Source organism: Podarcis cretensis (assembly GCF_951804945.1).
Source record: "Podarcis cretensis genome assembly, chromosome: 1".
In the NCBI taxonomy this organism is placed as follows: Eukaryota; Metazoa; Chordata; class Lepidosauria; order Squamata; family Lacertidae; genus Podarcis; species Podarcis cretensis.
This window is the reverse complement of record NC_137170.1, coordinates 23,348,058-23,370,086: the sequence shown is the minus strand read 5'-3', so window position 1 is coordinate 23,370,086 and position 22,029 is coordinate 23,348,058. Positions and strand designations below refer to the sequence as shown.

The window sequence follows — 22,029 nt, the reverse complement described above, 5'->3', positions numbered from 1 at the left end:
ACTCAGACGGGCCTTTACACTGGCCAGACTAAATATGTTACCCTCAGCTGTTCTTGAAGGTAGATATCAAAAAATAGCATTCGAGAACCGGCTCTGCCCCTGTGGAGCTGGCTACGTAGAGACTGTGTCACACGTCCTCTTGTCTTGCTCCCTATATAAAGATCTCAGGGACGAGACCATTACGCCGCTCCTATCTGCCATCCCGGGCCGCTCTTGTGAAGCCAAATTGTTCTCACTCCTAGCCGACCAGAACAGCTTGACAACAGAGAAGGTTGCCAAATTTATCGAGAGAGCAATGAGACTGAGAGCTGCTATCTGAATGACATCAGTGTCGCTACCTGGATTTCTCCCCTAGGATCTTATTATTATTATTATTACTACGTTTTATTATTATTATTTTATTACCTTTGCCAAGTTTTATTTTTGTTGGTGTTTGTCTTGTGATGCTATGGCCTGTCGGCTATGCAAATAAAGTCTATTCTATTCTATTCTATTCATTTGTTGAGGCATTAGGGGGAGAAGAAAAAAGAAAAGAAAAAAAAAAGAAAGGAGGGTGGAGGGAGGGGAGATGGATGGGGGTGGGGTCGGGTAGCGGTGTTTCTATTATGCTTAATGTATGTAGTTTGGTGTCAGCATGCTTGTGTTGTTCACTTGTGTTCCTTTGGTGGTGAGAGAGGTTGGGGTTGGCCTAGGATGTGATTGCTTGTTTGTGATTGGCTGTGGTGATCTTTGTTTTTGTGTGTGAGTGAGGTGGGTGGGTGTTTTGGATCAAGTTAGCCATATTGATTTGTATGCTGTTGGTGGATTATTGTCATTGTCCTGTTGGGCTGTGTATGTGATAAAGGGGAGCCATACTGGGGTGAAGGTGTCTTCTTCTGTTTGTCCCCGTGTCAGTTTCTTGAACAGCAGCCCCTGCCATTCATGTCATATGTCCAAACCCCTTCTGAAAGTGGGAGAGAAGAGCTGGCTGTGCCATTAAGCTTCAGCTGCCCTCCTGGATGTTGCTGAGAGGGAAAACAGAAGCAGATCGGAGTCTGGTGATGCAGTCCCCCTGAAATGCCACCAGAGTGCTGGAGCCTCTCTCTGATTGTTAACCAAGTCAGCCACAGAAGGGGGAGGAACAACATTTCAGGGGGGAGAACAAAAGAAGCAGCTTTTGAGGGAGTTAGGGCTTGATTTAAGGGGAGAGATAGGGAGTAGGATGGGATTTGACTGAGGGAGAACTGGTCCTGAGTTGTTAAATATCCACACTGAGGAAACTATCCATAGCAAGAGGACAGAGCCCCGAAGCTTGGATAGGGGGACAATGTTGAGGGCCTTGGAAAGGTAGGATGCAGGTGGCGCTGTGGTCTAAACTACTGAGCCTCTTGGGCTTGCCGATCAGAAGGTCAGTGGTTTGAATCCGATCAAAGGTGGTGAACTCCCGTTGCTCTGTCCTAGGTTCTGCCAACCTAGCAGTTGGAAAGCACACCAGTGCAAGTAGATAAATAGGTACCGCTGCGGCGGGAAGGTAAATGGCATTTCCATGCGCTCTGGCATTGCATACACCAGAAGCGGTTGAGCCATGCTGGCCACATGACCTAGAAAGCTATCTGTGAACAAATGCTGGTTCCCTTGGCCTGAAGCAAGATGAGCGCCACACCCCATAGTCACCGTTAACTGGACTTAACCGTCCAGGGGTCCTTTACCTTTTACCTCTGGGAAAGGTATACAGACAGGAGTGTTCTAGGAGGATTGTGACTGAACTGGGAGAGGTTGAACCTGTGGGTTTACAGGTTACCTGGGTCTCAGTAGAGCCAGGAGGGGAGAGTTCTTCTAGGTACAGAAGACTCCTGAATCAGTAACAAGGGGTGAGGTGATGCCCTGGGTCTGTTATACCATTTGGAATACCTCAGATGTGGGATTGCTTAAAGAGTGTGTAACTGAGGGAAAGTGCCCCTCACTCGTGAACCAAGCTATTAATCGGTGAAGGAAGCTGTATGGTCTTAAAAGTATTTAACTGTATTTAACTAAGTAACAGAAACTGAAGTATAACAACTGATTTTGAGTAAAGAGAGGTAAAGAGAAGCTGTGACTGTAACACTGTGTTTAAGCCTGAGTCATCTTATAGTTAGTTAAAGTAAATAAGTTAACTTCTACCTGAAAGACCGCATTTCCTAACCCACTTTGTTTCATAATCCCCCCTTTTTTGCTTAATAAGCTTTTCCTGTTTGTTTGCACATTTTCTGCCTGAGACTATAATCATTTAAGTTTTCTCTCACAAAAGTCCCCCACTAGACATCCCATGGTAAATTTGTAAAACCTCATGTTCACTGGTGCACATTGAGGTGTGTGCACTACAGTGGTACCTCGGGTTACATACGCTTCAGGTTACAGACTCCACTAACCCAGAAATATTACCTTGGGTTAAGAACTTTGCTTCAGGATGAGAACAGAAATCGTGCAGTGGTGGCACAGCGGCAACAGGAGGCCCCATTAGCTAAAGTGGTGCTTCAGGTTAAGAACAGTTTCAGGTTAAGAACAGACCTCCAGAATGAATTAAGTTCTTAACCCGAGGTACCACTGTATATTGAATAGGGGGCAGTTAGCGGGGTGAGTCTGCCGCATTATTAATTGGTGATAAGCGGTTGGATCCGCTACAGTTGCCTCCTGGCTGTCCCCTTAATGCTCTTGAAGACACCTACATTAGTTCTTTACATCCAGGCCCTCGTGTATTCAGAGCAGGACAGGGCTTTTCTTGCCACAGAATTCGAATTCTGTTTTTGTGTGTGTGCTGTTCAGTGTCTCATACTCAGGCTGTGGAGGTGGGAGAAATTTGGCTCAGTCCACATTTTAAATCAAGCATACCCAATTTCCACTTCCCCAAACCATACACAAACTGAAACCCAGATATCCTTTGAAATTCACACTTCTTCAAATTTTGTGATGCCCTTTGCCAGTCAAATAACATATACAAAAATGTGTGTGTTAGGGGAAAGTGTGTGTAAAAATGCAAGGGCAATGCGTTGGAGGCAAGTCAGGGGACATTGCAATGTGGCCACAGAGATGCCAGCGGTGGGGCAATAGTCTGGAGAACCATTTCCCCCCCCCCAAAAAAAAGTGTTGCTTTCTCCCTAAAAAAAGGCTGAATAACTTTGGCTCCCCCCTAAAAAAAGCACAACAACTTAGGGTTGCCTGTCAAAAAAAGTGGGAGTTCCTGCACCTTTCCCCCCCTAGAAAATACGGTAAGCACTGGGCTCAGATTGTCTGTAATCCCATGGATGATCTTGAGGCAGCATTCCATTGAGGGGTCAAACTCTGCAATCAGATCATTTGTGTGCTTTTATGACTTGGAAGAGTTGAGAAAATTTCTGCAGGTTCCAGCTTGCTGGTTCATGCTCGCCATCCTCACCCCCATGTTCCCATTCTGAGTTTGATCCAGCCATTTCCTCCAGCTCTTCAGCAGTCAGTAACTGTTGGTCCTCAACTGGCGATTCCATTTCTTCCTCGATCAGCTCAACAAAGCCATCACTGCACTCTAATGAAGACTGCTGGCCATTTTTTCCTGCTCTCCTACCCCCTTTCCCCCCATATGTGCCATTTTCCTGCCATTTTCTCCCCCCCCCCACCCTCAGTGCATGCCATTTTTGCATCTTCTTTTCCCCTTGGTTGTGAGTTACCTGCACAGTGGTACCTTGGGTTACAGATGCTCCAGGTTACAGACTCCACTAACCCAGAAATAGTACATCGGGTTAAGAACTTTGCTTCAGGATGAGAACAGAAATTGTGCGGCGGCAGTGCAGCGGCAGTGGGAGGCCCCATTAGCTAAAGTGGTACCTCAGGTTAAGAACAGTTTCAGGTTAAGAATGGACCTCCGGAAAGAATTAAGTTCTTAACCCAAGGTACCACTGTTGGGAAACTGTGTACATGCAGCTACTCACACAGAGTCAGTTAAGGTTTGGCAGACAGCCAGAAGGCAATCTGAAGGAGTAAGTCTGCCTGGTGATAACAGAGACATGGAGACCGCTCCCTGATTGGTCAAGCTCTCTCAAGGGAGTGATAATTAATGGCCTACTAACTGGAATGCGTAAGTTCGGAGTTCAGAGTTCTGTGTGTCAGTGTAGGAGTTGTGAGTCATATCAGAGAGAGCTAGCAAAAGATCCGTGTTCTGTTCCTGTAAATAGTCCACTGTATATAATAAACACCTAACTACAAGTTCCTGGTTCCTGCTTCGTCTATCCTGTATGCAGCCAAGTCGCCAATTGCTTCTGTGGATTCTGTGTGTACTCTGCTAGGTCTGGCTAAGGTCCTGCAACTAGTCAGAAAGTTGCAAAACACCAAATAGGTTTTGCCAATAGCCACTGTATTCAGTGTGTCAGGTAAGAGTAGCAGAAGTCAGGCATATGCACACACACACTAGCTAACAACTACAATTGCTGAGGCAGTCCATTGCACCAAGATCCAGCTCCATGTCCTGCTGAATGTGAAGGACTTCAGATAACAGAAAGTAAAGGTGGTCTGGGGGGGGGGGAGCCTACATCAACCAGGCGCCCTCCAGGTATTGTTGGACTCCAATTAACATTAACCTCAGCCAAGGTGGCCAGTGGTGAGGGATGATGGGCATTGTAGTCCAACAATGTCTAAAGGGTGCTAGGTTGAGGAAGGCTGTTTTTAAACCATAACTGAATGTTGATGCCGAAGTTGAAATAGCAGAAGGCTTGACACAGCTGGATTGAGAAATCATAAATGGCTGGTTGGTTGGTAGGTTGAGGGAGGGAGGTCAATAGCATTGGGGAAGCAACCTATGGCGATCTTAATCTGATGCTGCTACAGGTTTCTGTTTGGCTAATGTGATATAATAATAATAATGGCCTTAATTATATCTGGGTTAGAATAGTCACTATTTCGTCTTTGTTTCAGCTGCATAATTATTGTCTAGCTTCCTACCAAGGATATGAAAAATAAAGCAATACAAAACTCAATCTCAGATGATGAACTAAAATGCAAAATTTGGTGTGAGTGCATAAATCTGCAAATTAATATGCAACATGTATAAATGGAAATATACAACTCTCTTCACAATCAATCAAATGTTCAAAGTGTCATCATTTGAAGCGTGCCAGGATATAATTGTACCAGAATCTCAGCTGGTATGACCAGCCTATTGCGATAAAAGCCAAGTGGGATATTTACAACTGAAGAAGACCCTTTTGGGGTTGAAATGTGTTTGGTTCACAATAATATTAATAGTCACGTGACCCCAGGCTTTTTGAAGAGCTATTTACATTCTAGTTTAAAGATAAAAAAACCCTCAGGAGAGAGAGATATTCAGTGGCCTTCAAGTTCCCCACCCGCAGATAACACAGGGAGAATAGAAAAGACCTGGCCACAGTCTTCTCTGATGCGACGTATCTTTCTTTCTAAAGGATTTCAAAGCATTGCCACTATTTAATCTATATGTGTTAATTAGCATATGTAAGCATTCTGCAAATCTATCATGGACTCATAGAATTGTAGAGTTGGAAGGGACCATGTGGATCATCTAGTCGAATCCCCTGAAATGCAGGATTTTTGCGCAAACCCACCACCTTGAGATTAAGAGCCTCATGCTCCACCAACTGAGCTCTCCTACTTGCCCACTTTTTTCCCCCTGGCCATGCATAAGCCATGTACCCTACCACAGGTAGAGAGCAGCTGTGCTCTGTGATTTTTAACTGGCAACAAATATATATATATTAGGGCACTAATTCATGGAGTAGCAAGCCCAGAAGGACCTATTACTGCAGCGTTGTCAGAAAGTTGCGCCTCTCCCTGGCTTCTCGGGCCTCCATTCTCGCACGTCCTATGTAAACAGCGCGAAGGTTTCCAGACTCCATCTGGTTCCAGTTACTCACTCAAAACACAAATACACATGCCTCAGGAATTTGCAGATGGACACCACTGTACCGCGGCATGAAATGCTTCGCAGAGTTCACGGCCCTCTTTGCCACCGCCTCTCCTCCAATGTACCTGCGGGGCTGAGGAAACTGCGTCCCTCCGAGGCCAGCCAGGTACGCAGCCGGCGGTGAGGCGCGAGAGCGCAGGCCTGGCTTCCTAACTCTCTGAGCTAAAGTTCATGACTAAAAATGGGTTTGTAGGGCGGTGAGGGGGGGTGGGAAGGAAGAAGAAGAAGAAATAAAACACCCTTGACCACCAAGGACAGCCTCTTCCTGAGAGCCCCTGTTCACACAAATACAGGAAGTAGAAAAGTAGCTCAATGCAGAAACACCACTTGGAAAGGGATTCTCATTTCGGAGTCGCCAGTGTTTTGGAACTACTGTGGTGAAAGCTCGGCTTTCCTTCGTGTTGAATCCACCATCATTTGCATATATATATATATATATATATATATATATATATATATATATAATTTCATTTTTATTTTATTTGCCGGGTGGGGGAGAAGGAGAAGGGCGTGGACGCTTTTTTGTGAGGAAATGCCAAGGTATAACTTTCTTCACAAGGGAGACCTCAAACGGTTCTGAAGCGAGAAGCGCCTCTGCGCGCTTTGTTGAGAGGATGACAACATCGCTGGGAAACCGGGCAGCTGGGTGAGTCCTGAAACTTTTAGCGGCGGTACTTTATTCCTCCTAAAGGTTTTTCCTCCGCGCGCTCTCTTTCCTCTCTCCCTCTTTGAGAAGAAACTTCTCCCCTCCCTTGAATCCGCTTGCAGGCTGCACGGGAAGCTATCAGCTGTGCCGCCACAATCACGATAATTCACAGCCTTTTTCCTTGGGTGAATGCTAATAATTGCCTCTTTGAAACAACAGGAGCTTTTCTTTTCTTTTTGCACGGGATGCTGTGGGGGGCGAAGGAAATGAAAATACTCTGAGGAGGAGAGGGGAGGAGGCAACGAGCTGTTTCCATGCTGCCTGTCGTGCGTATCTGGAAACATGGCAAATCTTTTCCATGAATCCTGAGGGGCAACAGGCTTCGATTCCCCCCCCCAGCTGTGTCACACAGATGTGGCTGAAAAGCAAAGAAGGGTGGGGGCTTTCTTTCTTTTTGGCTTGCTCTGCTGCTGTCCCTTTATCAGCATCTCAGAACATGCAGATTAAAACAGGTGATGCTTTATTCAACATGTCAGCTCCATGATAATACAGTAATAATAATAATAATAATAATTTTTATTTATACCCCACCATCCCCAGCCAGAGCCGGGCTCAGGGCGGCTTACACCAGTAAAATTACAATGAAAACGTAATAGGGGAAAAACCCCAATTTAAAATACAGGTTTAAATGGAATTTAAAATGCAGCCTCATTTTAAAAGTAGCCCATAAATCAAAACTGTAAGGGGAGGGAAACAGAAGGGTCAGACTGAGTCCAGATCAAAGGCCAGGCGGAACAGCTCTGTCTTGCAGGCCCTGCGGAAAGATGTCAAGTCCCGCAAGATAAGCTTCACCTGTTTCTGCATGCCAGGCTGCCAGACTGCCAGACATTTTGCTGCCTGAGAGGGACAATATGGTGCCCCCTCCTATTCCATGTGCAAAGCCTGACTGGGCTGGCGATTGAACCTTCCTTCTACATTGGCAACAGGACAGCATCTTTTTCTGTACCTGTAGGAGGAGGGCCTATTGGGGCAAGCACCCCAAAACAAGGAGCTTACTACCCGCCCCCACTTGCCCACCCACATTTCCGAACTCCTGTCATTAACACATGCTGTTAATTTTTCTCTCTCTCTCACCTATAAATATACTTTGCCCCTTCTGTGCCTGCCCTGAATTTATTCCCCTGGTGCTGCCAATGCCAGGGTAGACCACACAACGCAGATCAACACCTCACCATTGCTATCCACCCTTCAGCATCTGCCATCCGAGGCAGCTGCCTCACTCTGCCTAATGGTAGGAACAAGACAAACTGGCAACCCTAAAGAACAATTCCATACAGCATGATGCTGAGAGACAGAGAAACATGTGTGGTCCAGGAAATATAGATAGCTATAACAATGTAAGAGTTGCTACTTTGTATGCAAACATAGATTTTGATCTCCTGGAATATGTTATGCTCCATTTGAATGAGGGAGAAAGCAGTTACCTATTGGTTAGTATCACCCACTCAACACATCCAGTCCCCACCAGTGCAGTTTGGGCAACTCCTTAAAAAATGTATGTGAGTTGTTTTTGCTAGATGAATCATGAATAATGCAAATAAACATACAAGTGCCACATTAAGGAGGAAAGCCTGCTGGATACATTACAGCATGGGCAAAGCTGAGGCTGGACATGCATGCATCTAGGACAGCTTGGAAGGCCATGCTCACGCCATGGGTGAAGAACCTGCTGTGAGTGTCCTTAAAATCACAGGTAACTTTTTACCTCCCCAGGACATTTTGGGTAACTCCCTTTGCTTCATTCTGGGGTTTCTAGGGCTGGCTCAGCTGAGTTTTCCCTCCGTAGGGTTTTGGTGTAATGGAACATAAGCAGTGCAGACCCTGCTGTTGTGCAGCTTGTGTTTTTGCGCTCCTTGTAAGAGGTGCCCCAGCAGGAAAGGCCTTTACCTGGAATCCTTCCCACATAGTGTGATTCTGCCAAGCCAGCAGCACAGGAAGCCAATGTCTGTGTATGTTTTAAAAGGCAGAGATCCAGGGATTTTTCAATATCCTGAATGAGTTAAGAATAAAAATCCAGTTCTCATAATCACGGAGACATCTACTGAACGGTGCTGCATAAAAAAGTGGGGAGGCAGAGAAGAGGCAACGTACATTTCTCAGTGGGCAAGAGAGAGAAATAACAGCATATGGGTTAAAGAGAAAATTGCATGCAGATGAAGGTGATTGACAGTGGGTGAAGGACTCTGTGTGAGAAGCAGGAAAGGGGAGATATCACAGGGAAAGAGGCTGGGGGAAGAAAAGGGTCTCCCAGGTGAGAGCTGGGAGGGTTGCACCTTTTTCTGTATGGGATAAAAGTTAAGATATTTGTATTTGACGCAATGTTTCTCAACCTTGGGTCCCCTGATGTTGTTGGACTACAACTCACATCATCCCTGAGCTCTGGCCTTGCTAGTTAGGGATGATGGGAGTTGTAGTTCAACAACATCTGGGGACCCAAGGTTGAGAAAGGCTGGCTCTCTCCCTCCCTTTTGTATGTAGATTAGTTTTTTTATTATATTATGAAAAGTCTTAATAAAACTATCAATAACAAAAGAAAAATTACAGCATATGCAAGCGATAGGAGTTCAGAAACAGGGAGGCAAGTGGTGGGGGCAAACTCATTGATTGTGGGGGCACTTACCCCCTGCCCCACTCTGGTCCTGCCTATAATATGGTCAAGGTCTACACCATACCCTTATTGTCTCCCCATCCCTTCTTCCCAAACCTGGTGCCCTCCAGTTGGGGACTACAGCACCCATCAGTGCCAATCATCAGAGATGATGTGAGTTGCAGGCGAAAACATCTAGAGTGCACTTGATGGAGAAAGGCTGCTGTGCATATAAGCAGAGGTGGCCTTTCCCATTTCGCATGGGAATTGCTGCCTCCTGGCCCCATTCATCACACTCCACTTCTGCCGCCACACCCTGGTTCTTGCAGTTCTTGGTGGGAGCCAAGATACTCTTCCAAGTGTTTGCTGCTCACTTGGCTGCTTTGCCTGGAGCAGGAAAGATGAGCAGCAACACCATGCACCAGAATGCCTCCCTCTCGGTGGCAGAAGTGGTGGGGTGAGTGGAGCAGTGCCTCTTATACTTCTGCCACCCGAGGCAGGCACTTCACCCTGCATCACAGGTGGGCCGGTTCCTGCTTCAAGCAGGAGGTACCTGCAGCAAATGGACTTACTAGCCAATTCCATGCTGTGTGTTGGCAATTTTCCTCCAATGCCTAGGGCAGTTATTGGGAAACAAGATGTGTGAGGGATTATTGAAGGGGGTGGGTGGCTGGACTGATCATACATCCCTTCAAGAAGCTGGTTATACCCCTCCAAAAAGTAACTCAGGGTGGTTCCACATGCCAGCTTTTCCCACTGCATGTAGATGTGTTTGTAATCATAGCAATCTGAGATCCACATGGCGTTTGGATACTCGGGGAGAGTCAGATGCACAAACAGCTCAGTAACCACAGTTATGGCGTGCAGAACTGGAGTGAGTAAGGAAGCATGTGTTCTGGAGGAAAAGGGGAAAAAGTGAGTCTCAAAATAGATTTATTTTTTTATAATCAGATTTTTGAAAGCCAACCTTGGGGTTTTTTTTTTTTTTTAGGGATCTTGACTCATGATTTTGTGACCAGGCCATGATTATTACATGACCCCCATGAGATACTGTACAGTCTGAAAGCATTTAATTTATATGATTTGCTTCAATGGGGCTAGGATGCTCGGTTTATTGCTATAAGATTTATTAAATGAGGAGACACTGCTTGTGAACAAAGACGGCTTTGGGGTGTCATGTAAGGCAGATTCACACATTGCATTAAATGAGTGTAGAGCCTGTTCTCATGTATAACAATACTGTAGTTGAGCTGTACAAATCAACAAATGTATACACTTTCACACAAGTATTTTCACAGGCAAGCGCCTACCTGTGTTCAGTGTAACAAGTGGACAAGCCTATCCTGTACATCAGTCTGCATTTATTTCTGTCAAACCCCCTGACAGTGAACCTAAAAGTTGTTCCTTTTTTCCTACTAATGACAATCAAGGGAAGATGATGTCACTGTTCAAAATCTTGGTTAACCATGTGGAAAAACATGTCATGCCAGCCATTACAAGGATCTCTTATCTTTTGTACACACCCTGGGTTGCTATTTCCCCTGCAAAGGGGAAATATCCAGATATAGCATGGCTAAGCTCACAGGAGGAAAGCCTGTGCTGACAGAGAAAGAACGGAAACAAATTCTTATGCTTGAGATATCAGGATAAACTGCACTTCCTGGCTTCACTTAGCAACGCAGAACACAAAAGATGAGATTCTTGCAACAGACAATATATTCTTGCAATGAGCAAGAGTCTTTCCCTTATGAAATTACTTGGTTCCCCTTCTCCAGAAATGTCAGCTCAGCTTGCATGAGGGAGAGGGCAAAAAAAGGAAGAAAATATAGCTCCAAGGCCTGCTCTTGGAAATCGAATAGCAAAGAATGAATTCACAGCGGGACAGTGTACACACCATACATTAAAATGAACCCCTTGAATCCTGAGAACCGTAGTTTACTCACCACACCACAAAGCTAAAATTCCCCAGCACCCTTAACAAACCACAATCCCCAGCAGTGGCGTAGCGTGGGTTGTCAGCACCCGGGGCAAGGCAAGTAATTTGCGCTCCCTAACCCGTGGATTTGCGCCCCCTAACCCGTGGATTTGCGCCCCCTAACCCTAACCCCCAGATATTGCGCCCGGTGCGGCCGGCCCCCCTGCACCCCCCACGCTACGCCACTGATCCCCAGGATTCTTGGGGTGTGCAGGCTTTGAACATATGGTGTCTACACAGCTTAATATGTGTACAAAGAACATTTGTCATGGCTGCTTTTTATGGTAGGTTGTATTCAACTAACTGAGAATCAGAACAGACCCAGTAAACTTATTAAACCTGAGTAAGTCATGTCTGTTCTTTTCAATGGTTCTACTCTGAGTATGACTAACATTTGCGACAACCCAATAACTGTAGCAATGTTATCAATGCAGGTAAAATTGTTACCCCACCACCACCTTTTTTTTAACGCAAAGGGATAATGCTTAGACCATACGCAGCACCATCCCAAGTATGTTTACTCAGAAGTAAATGAGACTTTGGTAGCCAGACTGTCACTACCTCCGGGTGGGATTCAATAACATATCAGCAAAATCAGGTTGCACAGTTATATTGGACTGGGAGGTCTTGCACAACAGTCCCCCTTCTCCAAAGATCAGACTTTTTGCTTTAATGAAAGTAGTGGGGAAATCCACTGGGAAGTGTGGATAACACTTGCTTTGATGCAGCAGAAACCTCCCTCAAACAAACTGGAGCAAATGCACATTAAATGGCCAACTTTGTCTAATCTCCCTGCAGATAAATCAGGAAGAATGATCAATAAATTGGTTGTCTGGAAGTGCCCCAAGTCTTAGTGGTGGAGAATCTTACTTGTATGCATAAGGTCCCAGGTTCAGTTCTCAGCTTCTCCAGAAAGGGTTGGGACTATTCCTGCATTGCAGGGGGCTGGACTAAATGACCCTTTGGGTCCCTTCCAGTTCTACAATTCTATGATACCAAGTATGTTTGTACACCAGTAATGACATAGGCTGCAATCCTGCACAAAGATTGAATGAGTCTCATTGATTTCAATGGCTTTAAGCAACCTTAGTGTAAAGTGTGCAGCACATCTCTCTCTCTCTCTCTCTCTCTCTCTCTCTCTCTCTCTCTCTCTCTCACACACACACACACACACACACACACACACACACACAATTTACCCACATGCCTGTTTACACATAACTGCTGGACACAGACAATGGTTTCATCATAGGGTAGGCAGGTGGTATGATACATTTTTACCTGGGTGTGCAAATTAATTCCACTGTCTCATCTCTGCCCACTGGTTTTTCTTGTCATGCTTCAGACATTTCACCAGAAATGACAGAGGGAAGAGTATGTACAGTGTAGGAGAAATTTCCATTTTCAATCATTTCCAATTAAGCCCACAATGCATGTTTGAGGCTATGCACCAGATTCACCGCTGTTAACGTTCCAGACCCCGAGGGACAATTTGCCGTTTGTTCTTTGGCTTGTTGTATCTGGAAAGAAGCCACATGTTAGCAAATCAAACGTTTTGGTCTCAGTCTGGAGCGGTTTTATTTTATTTTACTTCCCAGACTGTACATGCAGTGTCGGGAATATATTAATGCTGACAGAAACAAAGCTAGCTTCAGGAATTCTGCCAAACATGTTTGTCTAATGTAACATAACATGGGCACGAAAAATGTACAGGGAACTTTTCCACATCTCTCAACCCGGTAGAGTTGGCCATTGATGCATCTCTAAAAAAAGAAGAGAGTCAGATTTGCCCCAAAGAAATAGCTGCTATGATTTTAAACAGGAACATAGAAAGTCAACCCCAAATGCCTGTCTAGCTCAGTATTGTCTACACTGGCAGGCAGCAGCTCTCCATGGTTTCAGGCAAGGGAGTCCCTCCCAGCCCTGCACGGAGGTGCCAGGGGTTGAAGCTGGGACCTTCTGTGTGCAAAGCTGTGAAAAGATGGTCCTCAAGTCAAAAGAAGCAGGATGTCCTTGGTCTAGATCCAACGCTCTCAAGACTGCATGATGGGAAACCCACTTTCACCATGGGGCATAGTTTGGTAAGCACCAAACTTGGAAGAATAACATCAGAGCATCAGCATGGAAAACTGGTTCCCCTTTCTCAGCTAAAGCCCGGCTTCAAATGATGGGTTTGTAACACATTGTATGCAGAATGCCCCAGGTTTGATTCCTGGCATCAGCTGGTAGGCTATAAAGCCACTGCCAGTCAGTTACTTAGCTGCTTCATAGCCAGTGGTCTGAGTTGGCAGTGTCCCATGTTTCCACGACATGTTACATCCCTGTTAAGATCAAGGATTCTAGTTCAATAAATCTTGGTTCAGCCAAAGGTTTTGTGCATGAATTCAACATAATAATGTAAAACGAGCCCTGCTGGAACAAACCAGAGGCCTATCTAATCCAGCATCTTGTTCTCACAATGACCTTCTTCTTCTTCTTTGGCAATCACTCCTAGTCAAGTAAGATTGTCTTCCATAAACACTGTTTTAAAAGTGAGTCCGTAAGTGACTGTGGAGGTCATTTCTGGATCCACATGACCTTCCACAGTGGAGAGATAGGTTTCCAAGCGGGAGTTGATCACGATGAGGGTTTGCCAAGCGTGCTTTCCTCTTAATGTGTTTCTCCCTTGCCTCCTGAGTTCGTGCATCTTCAAAGCCCACGGCACCACTGGTAAAGGCTGTTCTCCAATTGGAGCACCTGCAGGCCAGTGTTTCCCAGTTGTCTGTGTTTTTTTAGATTTGCCTTGAGAGAGTCTTTGAACCTCTTTTGTTGACCACCAGTATTATGCTTACCATTTTTATGTTCGGAATAGAATAGTTGCTTTGGAAGATGATAGTCAGGCATCCGCACAACATGACCAGTCCAATGAAACCAGAGACACACAAGCTGGACCTGAGCACAACAGCTCTCTCTCCACCTCTGATTTGCAGCAACTGGTATTCAGAGGCACACTGCCTCCATCATGAACAGCGCCTTCTGACTACCTTTTCTCCCATGAATTTCTCTGTCTGGAACATATTGCCATTTATAATATGAGAGATAATAGATTCACTCTGTTGCAAGCTAGATGCGAACCAGGCCAGTCAAGTACAAAGGCGTTTCAAAGCAAGCACATTTTGCTAGCTTGTTTCCATTGCATGTGGTTTCTACATAGCTGACATAAGAGGAAGGGAAGTTGTTGTGGTCAAACACAGTGTCTGGCCTGAATTCTAGGTAACTAGCATGCAGCGTTCATCAGCCACTGCTGCTGCAGCCGCAAGCACACTTCCTTTGTCCAGCTTCTGTACAGACTGCAAGCTCCTTGTGTTAAATTCGGAGGCATGATAAGTAATGATGTTTGGTTCAGTGTTTGCACTCATCCTTTGAGTCGATAAGATGCATTTGCAGAGAGCTGAAGGTGGCAGCCGCCTGGTTTATTTTGTCCCATGTTCACCTATGATCAAAGACCTTCCCTGGGTTTCGAAAGAACTACAAAATCTGTAAGGGGAGACAATAGTGGGATGAGTGTGCACACCAGGCTCCTGGCTCCCTTTGTCATACCATCTTCAGCTTAGATTGGCAGCTTTAGTGTATCTCTTAGCAGAGATAGGGCAAAATCTGGGCGGTCAGGAATCTGGAGCAACCTGCTTGCCAGGACAAATGCAGCCGGGGAAGTAATGAGTCGTAGGTGGACTTGGGAAAATAATCTAATGCAGGGATAAGGAAACTACTTAAGCCTGAGGGCCACATTTCATTCTGGGAAACCTTCCAAGGGCCATATACTAATGGTGAATGGAGCCAGATACAAAAATGAGTCAACGACAACAACACCCTAATGCAAATTTTAACCTTTGTACAGTTGGCTGAGGGACGTGGGTGGCACTGTGGGTTAAACCACAGAGCCTAGGACTTGCCGATCAGAAGGTCAGTGGTTCGAATCCCCGCGACAGGGTGAGCTCCCGTTGCTCGGTCCCTGCTCCTGCCAACCTAGCATTTCAAAAGCACATCAAAGTGCAAGTAGATAATTAGGTACTGCTCTGGCAGGAAGGTAAACGGCGTTTCCGTGTGCTGCTCTGGTTTCACCAGAAGCGGCTTGGTCATGCTGGCCACGTGACCCGGAAGCTGTACGCCAGCTCCCTCGGCCAATAAAGCAAGATGAGCGCCGCAACCCTGGAGTCGGTCACCTGGACCTAATGGTCAGGGGTCCCTTTACCTTTATATTTGGCTAGTTTCTATACACACTCACTTGCCTCGATCCTGACAGGCAAGAGGCATTATCAGAATTCAATGAATTCCAGGCAGGCACCAAACCAGGACCAGTGAGGAGAGTGGGCTGGAGAGGGGGGGTGTTATCCGGGGTGAGTTCAGACAGCCAGATAGAAAGGCTTGGAGGGTCATATTTGCAGGTAATCTTGTGTAATATTGCACCCTGCACTAGGCCAACATTTGGCACCTCACAAATGGATCTTCTCAGTTATGGAGCTTTTCAATTTTGCACCTCATCAGCTCAGTGCCCTTTGCAGAGGTACTGCCTGCACTCACCTAAATCCGGTGCTGATATTTGGCCCCTGGGACCTCAAGCTTCCCAGCCGTCATCTAGACTTAACAGCTTATAAGAACAGGGGTGTACCTCGGGATTGGTCAAGTTGGCCTCTGCCAAGGGCACAGACCCAGGGGAGAGCCTCTCATTTTAGCTCGGAGTAACTGGGAGCTCATCTGTCCATACACATGCTATTAGAAGTATTCGCCAGCAGAGCAGGAAAGGAGATGAAAGGCAAACTTTTTGAGTTTCTGGTCCATAGGCAGGAAGGTGCTGAAACATCTCCTTGCCAAATAATAATAATAATAATAATAATAATAATAATAATAATTTATTTGTACCCCACCCATCTGGCTGGGTTGCCACAGCCACCCTGGGCAGCTAGTATTGGCTACCTGATACGTTGGAGACTCTGTCACAGTGAATTATCTGTGTACTCTTCCCTTAAATACGGCCCAATCTCAAGGCCACCACTGCCCTCTCTTCCTGGGATAAGCATTGTGCTGTTTTCAGCAGCATCACACCACCACACCCATTTCGCTAACTCTGGGAGCTGGCCCAGCCTCACGCACCACCAGTTTGGCAATAAATCCAAACAATTTCCCATCTGTTAAGTCAGTGCAATGTGGTGAGCAGTTTCTGTTTTCCTTGAGTGCGAGGGACACATTCTTTGGAGATGACTCTTCCAAAGCCCTCTCTAAAGGAAAACAGAAACTGCTCACCACATTGCATTGACTTAACAGATGGGAAGTTGCCTGGGGAGGGGTCATTGCTATACAAATTGCCTAGAAACTGCTCATATAGTAGCAATGTGCTGCAAGTACAGTTTATAGAGCCTTGCAAGTGGTAAACTGCAGTTTGCTCCATGCACTTCTGCTGTGGGACACTCACCTACTTTGCCCGGAGAGGAACTTATATGTGTGTATTTCCCCTTTTGCACTACATTTGATGCTGGTGGGAGGATCCTTCTCACCCACCTGCTTTACTCATTCTCTTGTGCTGCCTGTACTTAGTGAGAAGCAGCATTTATCTCTGTTTAATGAAGTGCTGATCGCTCATTGTCACAAGGGATAATACTCAGGCAGTTGTCCAAAAACATGCGTCCAATGTGAGCAATGCTTTACAAGAGTTTGTTGAAATATATAGACTTCTCTTTGCTTCAGGCAGCCTATGATGATTTGGAAATAAAAATGCAAAGAGCTATGAAGGAGGCAACCCCTTGAAGTAGCAGTTTGCAATTACTTCAGATAGGTGACATGACAGCTCAGTTGGTAGAGCGTGAGACTCTTAATTCCAGGATTGTAGGATCGAGCCCCATGTTGAACAAAAAATTCCTGCTTTGCAGGGGGTTGGACTTAGATGACCCTCATGGTCCCTTCCAACTCTACAATTCTATGAGAGCCAGTGTGGTGTAGTGGTTAAGAGCAGTAGACTCGTAATCTGGTGAACTGGGTTCGATTCCCCGCTCCTCCACATGCAGCTGCTGGGTGGCCTTGGGCTAGTCACACTTCTCTGAAGTCTCTCAGCCCCACTCACCTCACAGGGTGTCTGTTGTGGGGGAGGAAGAGAAAGGAGAATGTTAGCCACTTTGAGACTCCTTAGGGTAGTGATAAAGAGGGATATCAAATCCAAACTCTTCTTCTTCTTATGATTCTATGACCCAGCATGCCTTAAGCCAGTGGCTCCCAAACACCCACACACACACACACCATGAACCATTTGAAAATTGCTGAGGGTCTTGGCAGACCATGTAATGATTTATTTCCTGCCTGTTGTAGAAGCCTTCATCTGCCCCAGCTACAACAAAACATGTCTCTTCTGCATCAGTTTCTATAGCCACAGCAGGAGCTAAAACCTTCCAACAGCTTGACTTTACCCCCAAAGGTGCATTGTCTCCCGAGACAGACGGATGCCAACCATAGTTATTGTAATTCTTTAGAATTCAAATTGTAACAGAAAAAAAATCTAATACAAAAAATAGAAGAAGCAATAAAAAAAATTAAAAATCAACATGCATATTCAATGTGATGGATATGCCATCTCCAATCACAAATCCATAGACAGAACACCTAAATGAAGCCTGTGGTCCATGGACCAGGGGTTTGGAAACTTCTGCTTTCAGCTCCTTTAAGTCAATGGGAGTAGTGCTAGCTCCAAGTTTTGGAGGGAAACCAGAGAAAGATGTACGTGGGAGGTGGAATATGTGATCCTGTGGCCCTCTCCCGATGTCTGGACCCTTATTTAATGTTTACATCTGCTTCAGGCCTTGGAGGTGGAAACACATCTCATAGACTTCAGAACAGCTGATGGGAGTTGTGGTACAAAATATTTGGAAGGCACCAGGTTTGTGGAGGTTGAGGAGGAGGACGAGTCGCACATCCCATTCTACTTAGGGACAAGCAACATACTAAAAGCCCTTTGTAATAATGCACAATGGAAAATACTTTTTCAAAAACCCTCCAGTGAATTCAGGGACCATCGCTCAGCCGTTGTTGGCATCCGCCTGTCTCAGGAGATAATGGAAGAGTGCGCCTTTGGGGGTGAAGTCAGACTGTTGGAGAGCTATAGCACCTGCTGTGGCTGCAGTGACTGATACAGGAAAGAGATATTTTGTTGCAGCTGGGGCAGATGAAGGCATCTGGTTTTGCTGCTACAGGTGCACCATGGCATTTATTCTGTGTTCCTCCCAGCTGTCACTCTTCCTCTGGTTACTGCTGCAGATACATGACCTGACTGCCTGTCTTCAGGCCCAGCAGCAAAACATATGAACTGTATGCAGAAGGTCCCAGATCTGATTCTTGGCATCTCCATGCTGTACCAGGTCATGAAAAAGCCCTCTTCCTGAAACAGTGGAGAGCTACTGCCAAGCAGGATAGATCAGAGTACAGTAGTCTTTGTTGCTCCTGATTTGGTTGCACTGTAGTACAATTAGGCCCCTCCAGCTGGCAATCTAGAGCCAAGTGAGGATTCCCAGGTAAGATCCTCCCTCTATTTGTGTGGGCAGGTAATCCCTCCCCTACCTGGCCTAGTATTGTATTGGCTACTGATGCAAAACTACCTTCCTTGCCCGCCCATTTAGCAACCATGTGTTTACTTCAAAACTCTATGCAATTTCTAGCAGTCTCCACCTAATTCTAAAAGAGCAGTAAGTTTGGCCCCATGAGGTGTTACCTCTTGCTCAGATCAATAAGCCTTCATGAGAGGGTATTACGTCTATCAGAAATATTGTTCTGACACATGTGCTTTTGGCACAAACTAGCCTGCCCTAAATTATGCCTGCCCAGGCACTCAGCGTTTTCAGTCTGAAGGTTAATCTGTCAGTCTCTTTCTTACATGAGTTGCTTGTGACAGCTGATGCCTTTTGCCATCTCAGAGGCACACAGATTGGCAATCACTGCACAGCCACCAACCGTGGCCTGGCTTTAAACAGATGCTGCAAAATCTCACCTCTAAAGTATTATTTCTTCACGGTATGCTGACCTCATAACAGCATCCCCGTTTCAAATCAAGATGCATTTTCAGAATTTCAGCCATTTGATATTGTGACATTAGTAATTCCAGCAAAAGATAGAATAAAATTTGACTTTCTCTTCTTTTCCAAACACCTCTTTACACAACTCTCTCTTCTCTCTCTGTCAGCATGCTGCAGCTGATGGGAGTTGTAGTTCAAAAGATTTGGATGGCACCTGGTTGACAAAAGCTGCTCTATAGAGTGTAGCTTTTGAATTGTATTGATGAGAACCCACTTCCCTCCCCTCTCTGTACTTCAGGGGCTTTTCACAGTCTGCATTGAGCTTTTTGTTTCCAGCAGAAACAGGGAACAGGGTGGTGACACAGGCAACAGGGAACTGAAAATAAATATCACCTTATTTGCAAATATCACCTCCTTTGCAAAGATTCTCAGGGACTACCCCACTCATTCCTCAGGGGGGAAATAAGTAGTAAGGCATGAGTAGGAGGAGCCATAGTTGCCTCACTTCCCACTGTTAGGGATCGGCTGTGAACGGAGGTGAGTCACAAGCTGAGAATCATGAGACAAGTCAGTGGCTAGAAGAACTAATCAGCCAAGCAGGACCAAAGGGCAAGCCAGGAGTGGGAACCAAAGAGCAAGTCAGGTCTGGAGGACAAATCAGCTCTTTAGATTACAGTGGTACCTCGGGTCACAGACGCTTCAGGTTACAGATGCTTCAGGTTACAGACTCCGCTAACCCAGAAATAGTACCTCGGGTTAAGAACTTTGCTTCAGGATGAGAACAGAAATCGTGCTCTGGCGGTGCGGGGGCAGCGGGAGGCCCCATTATCTAAAGTGGTAAAGTGGTTAAGAACAGTTTCAGGTTAAGAACGGACCTCCAGGACAAATGAAGTTCTTAACCCGAGGTACCACTGTACTGCAGTGCGTTAAAACAGGTCTAGCCCACTGGTCAAGTGGCAGAAGCCCAGAGAAGCGGTGCTGGCAGTGGCACTCGTTTCCAGTGAGATCTTGCCAAAATCTCGTGAGATCTCACAGAACACACAGGATATTGCTAGATCTCATTGGAAGCTGCTTTCAGTGCTTCATGGGTGCTGCTGCACAACAAAAATAACAGGATGCTCCAGCCTTGGCATTAAACACAAGGCTGCCTTTGAAGATGGTTCAGAGTTGGTGCAAATTTCAGTGGTGCGTTTGCTGACTAGGGCAAGATGGTCTGAACATATCACACCAACCCTGGCACAATGGCATTGGCTACAAATTAGTTTCCAGACTTAATTCAAATTGCTGATTTTGACCTGTAAAGTATTGTGCATCTCAGGACTACCAGTCACTCAAGGATCACCTCTCCCCATATGAACAACCTGGTTTGGCATCTGAGGTCCTTCTCCATATTCTCCCTCTAACAGAGGTGCAGAGGGTGATGGCATAAGAACAAACCTTCTCAGTGGTGGCTCCCCATTTGTGGAATGTTTCCCCAGGGGGGCACACCTGGCACCATTATTAACTGCTTTATGTGCCAGGTAAAAGCATTTTTAATCATTCGGGCCTTTGGACCTTAATCTGGAGGGTAAAGTATGTTTGTGACCTCTCCTTTTTAGTGGGGTAGTCTGAGTTGGATCTGCCTTTTTGTACATGTTACTGATCAACATTTTAGGGTTTGGGTTTGTTTACTTTTGTCCTTATGCTTATTTTTCTTTTTTCTTTTTGTTTCTGGAAGTTGCTTTGAGCCACTTTTGAGAAAAAAACAACAAAACTACAACAGCAGCAACTCCTTCCTGGCCGGAAAAAACCAGTGGTATGACTGGATGGTGGAATCAATCCAAATGTTTTTTTCCCCCACTGATAACAGCTGTCACTCAAGCATGTCCATCGCAGACTTCATTCTGTGCTCACCTGCCCCACTTAGCCCTGCACTGAATTCTACCCCATCGTTATTTTTTACAAGGATAGCAACCTCAGGCAGGGCTTCCTTTGATTATATCATTCTATAAGCAAGGCCAGCTTGAGGAACCCCTTCAGCCATTTCAGCCATGCGTAAGTGTGTGTTAATCGGCTCCTGAATGAAAACCCCCTCCTTTGTTCTAGGGAGGAGGAGGAGAGGGGCTTATCCTTCCTGGTTCACAGCACACAGCAGTCTCTTGGATCGAGCAAGGTTATAAAAGGTTGTAAACCAGCATGTAATTTGGCTGCTTATTCCTAAGGAAATATGGTTTGGCAGTGGCGTGACTAATTGCACTGATACCCACAAGACCCCAAAGGCAAATTATCATGCCATTTATTCTCGCCTCCAGCTGAGCTGTCTCGTAACTCATGTCAAATAAAGTACAGTGCTTTGATGTAATTACTGTGCCATTAATTAAGCCATATCCCCAGTTACTCTTCTCAAGTCAGGCTGCTTTGCAGAACACTACATAAGCTTAGCCCATCAATAGCCGGGAAGCGGCTCTTTGGTGGTTAGGGAATATGGTAGTTCTCCAGGTAGACTTGTAGCCAAAATTTGAGCATTTGTGGTGATGGTTGCAAGTGGGACTGTTGGTGTGCTGGGGTCTAGCCATCCAAGGCAACCATTATGCTCTGTTCTTAAGCAGCTGCTGTAACTTCCCATTGGCCAAATTTCTAGCAGAAGTGTGAGGTGGCAGATAGGCAAGACAACCCGTCTCATGTGTTCAGTAAGCAGGGGAGGGGTGTGTGTGATTATTTTAGATATTAATAATTCGCAGCATGAAGCAATTGTATGCATAAAAGCTGAGTCCTTTTGGAATAAAAATTGTCCAGACCCATAATTATGATTCAAAGCTTTTCTAACCA

The 22,029-nt window shown here is 45.7% G+C and overlaps 1 protein-coding gene across 2 annotated transcripts in view; it reads left to right on the top strand.

Moving 5' to 3' along the window:
• The first annotated feature begins 6,399 nt into the window (after positions 1-6,399).
• The window catches only part of RIN3 (Ras and Rab interactor 3), a 73,950-nt gene continuing 58,320 nt past the window's right edge, over positions 6,400-22,029 (top strand). For both annotated transcript variants that reach the window (XM_079948000.1, XM_079948002.1), the window contains exon 1: positions 6,400-6,569. In XM_079948000.1, the coding sequence (XP_079804126.1) occupies positions 6,538-6,569 (32 nt within the window). In that variant the 5' untranslated portion in view covers positions 6,400-6,537. The remainder of the gene's footprint in view (positions 6,570-22,029) is intronic.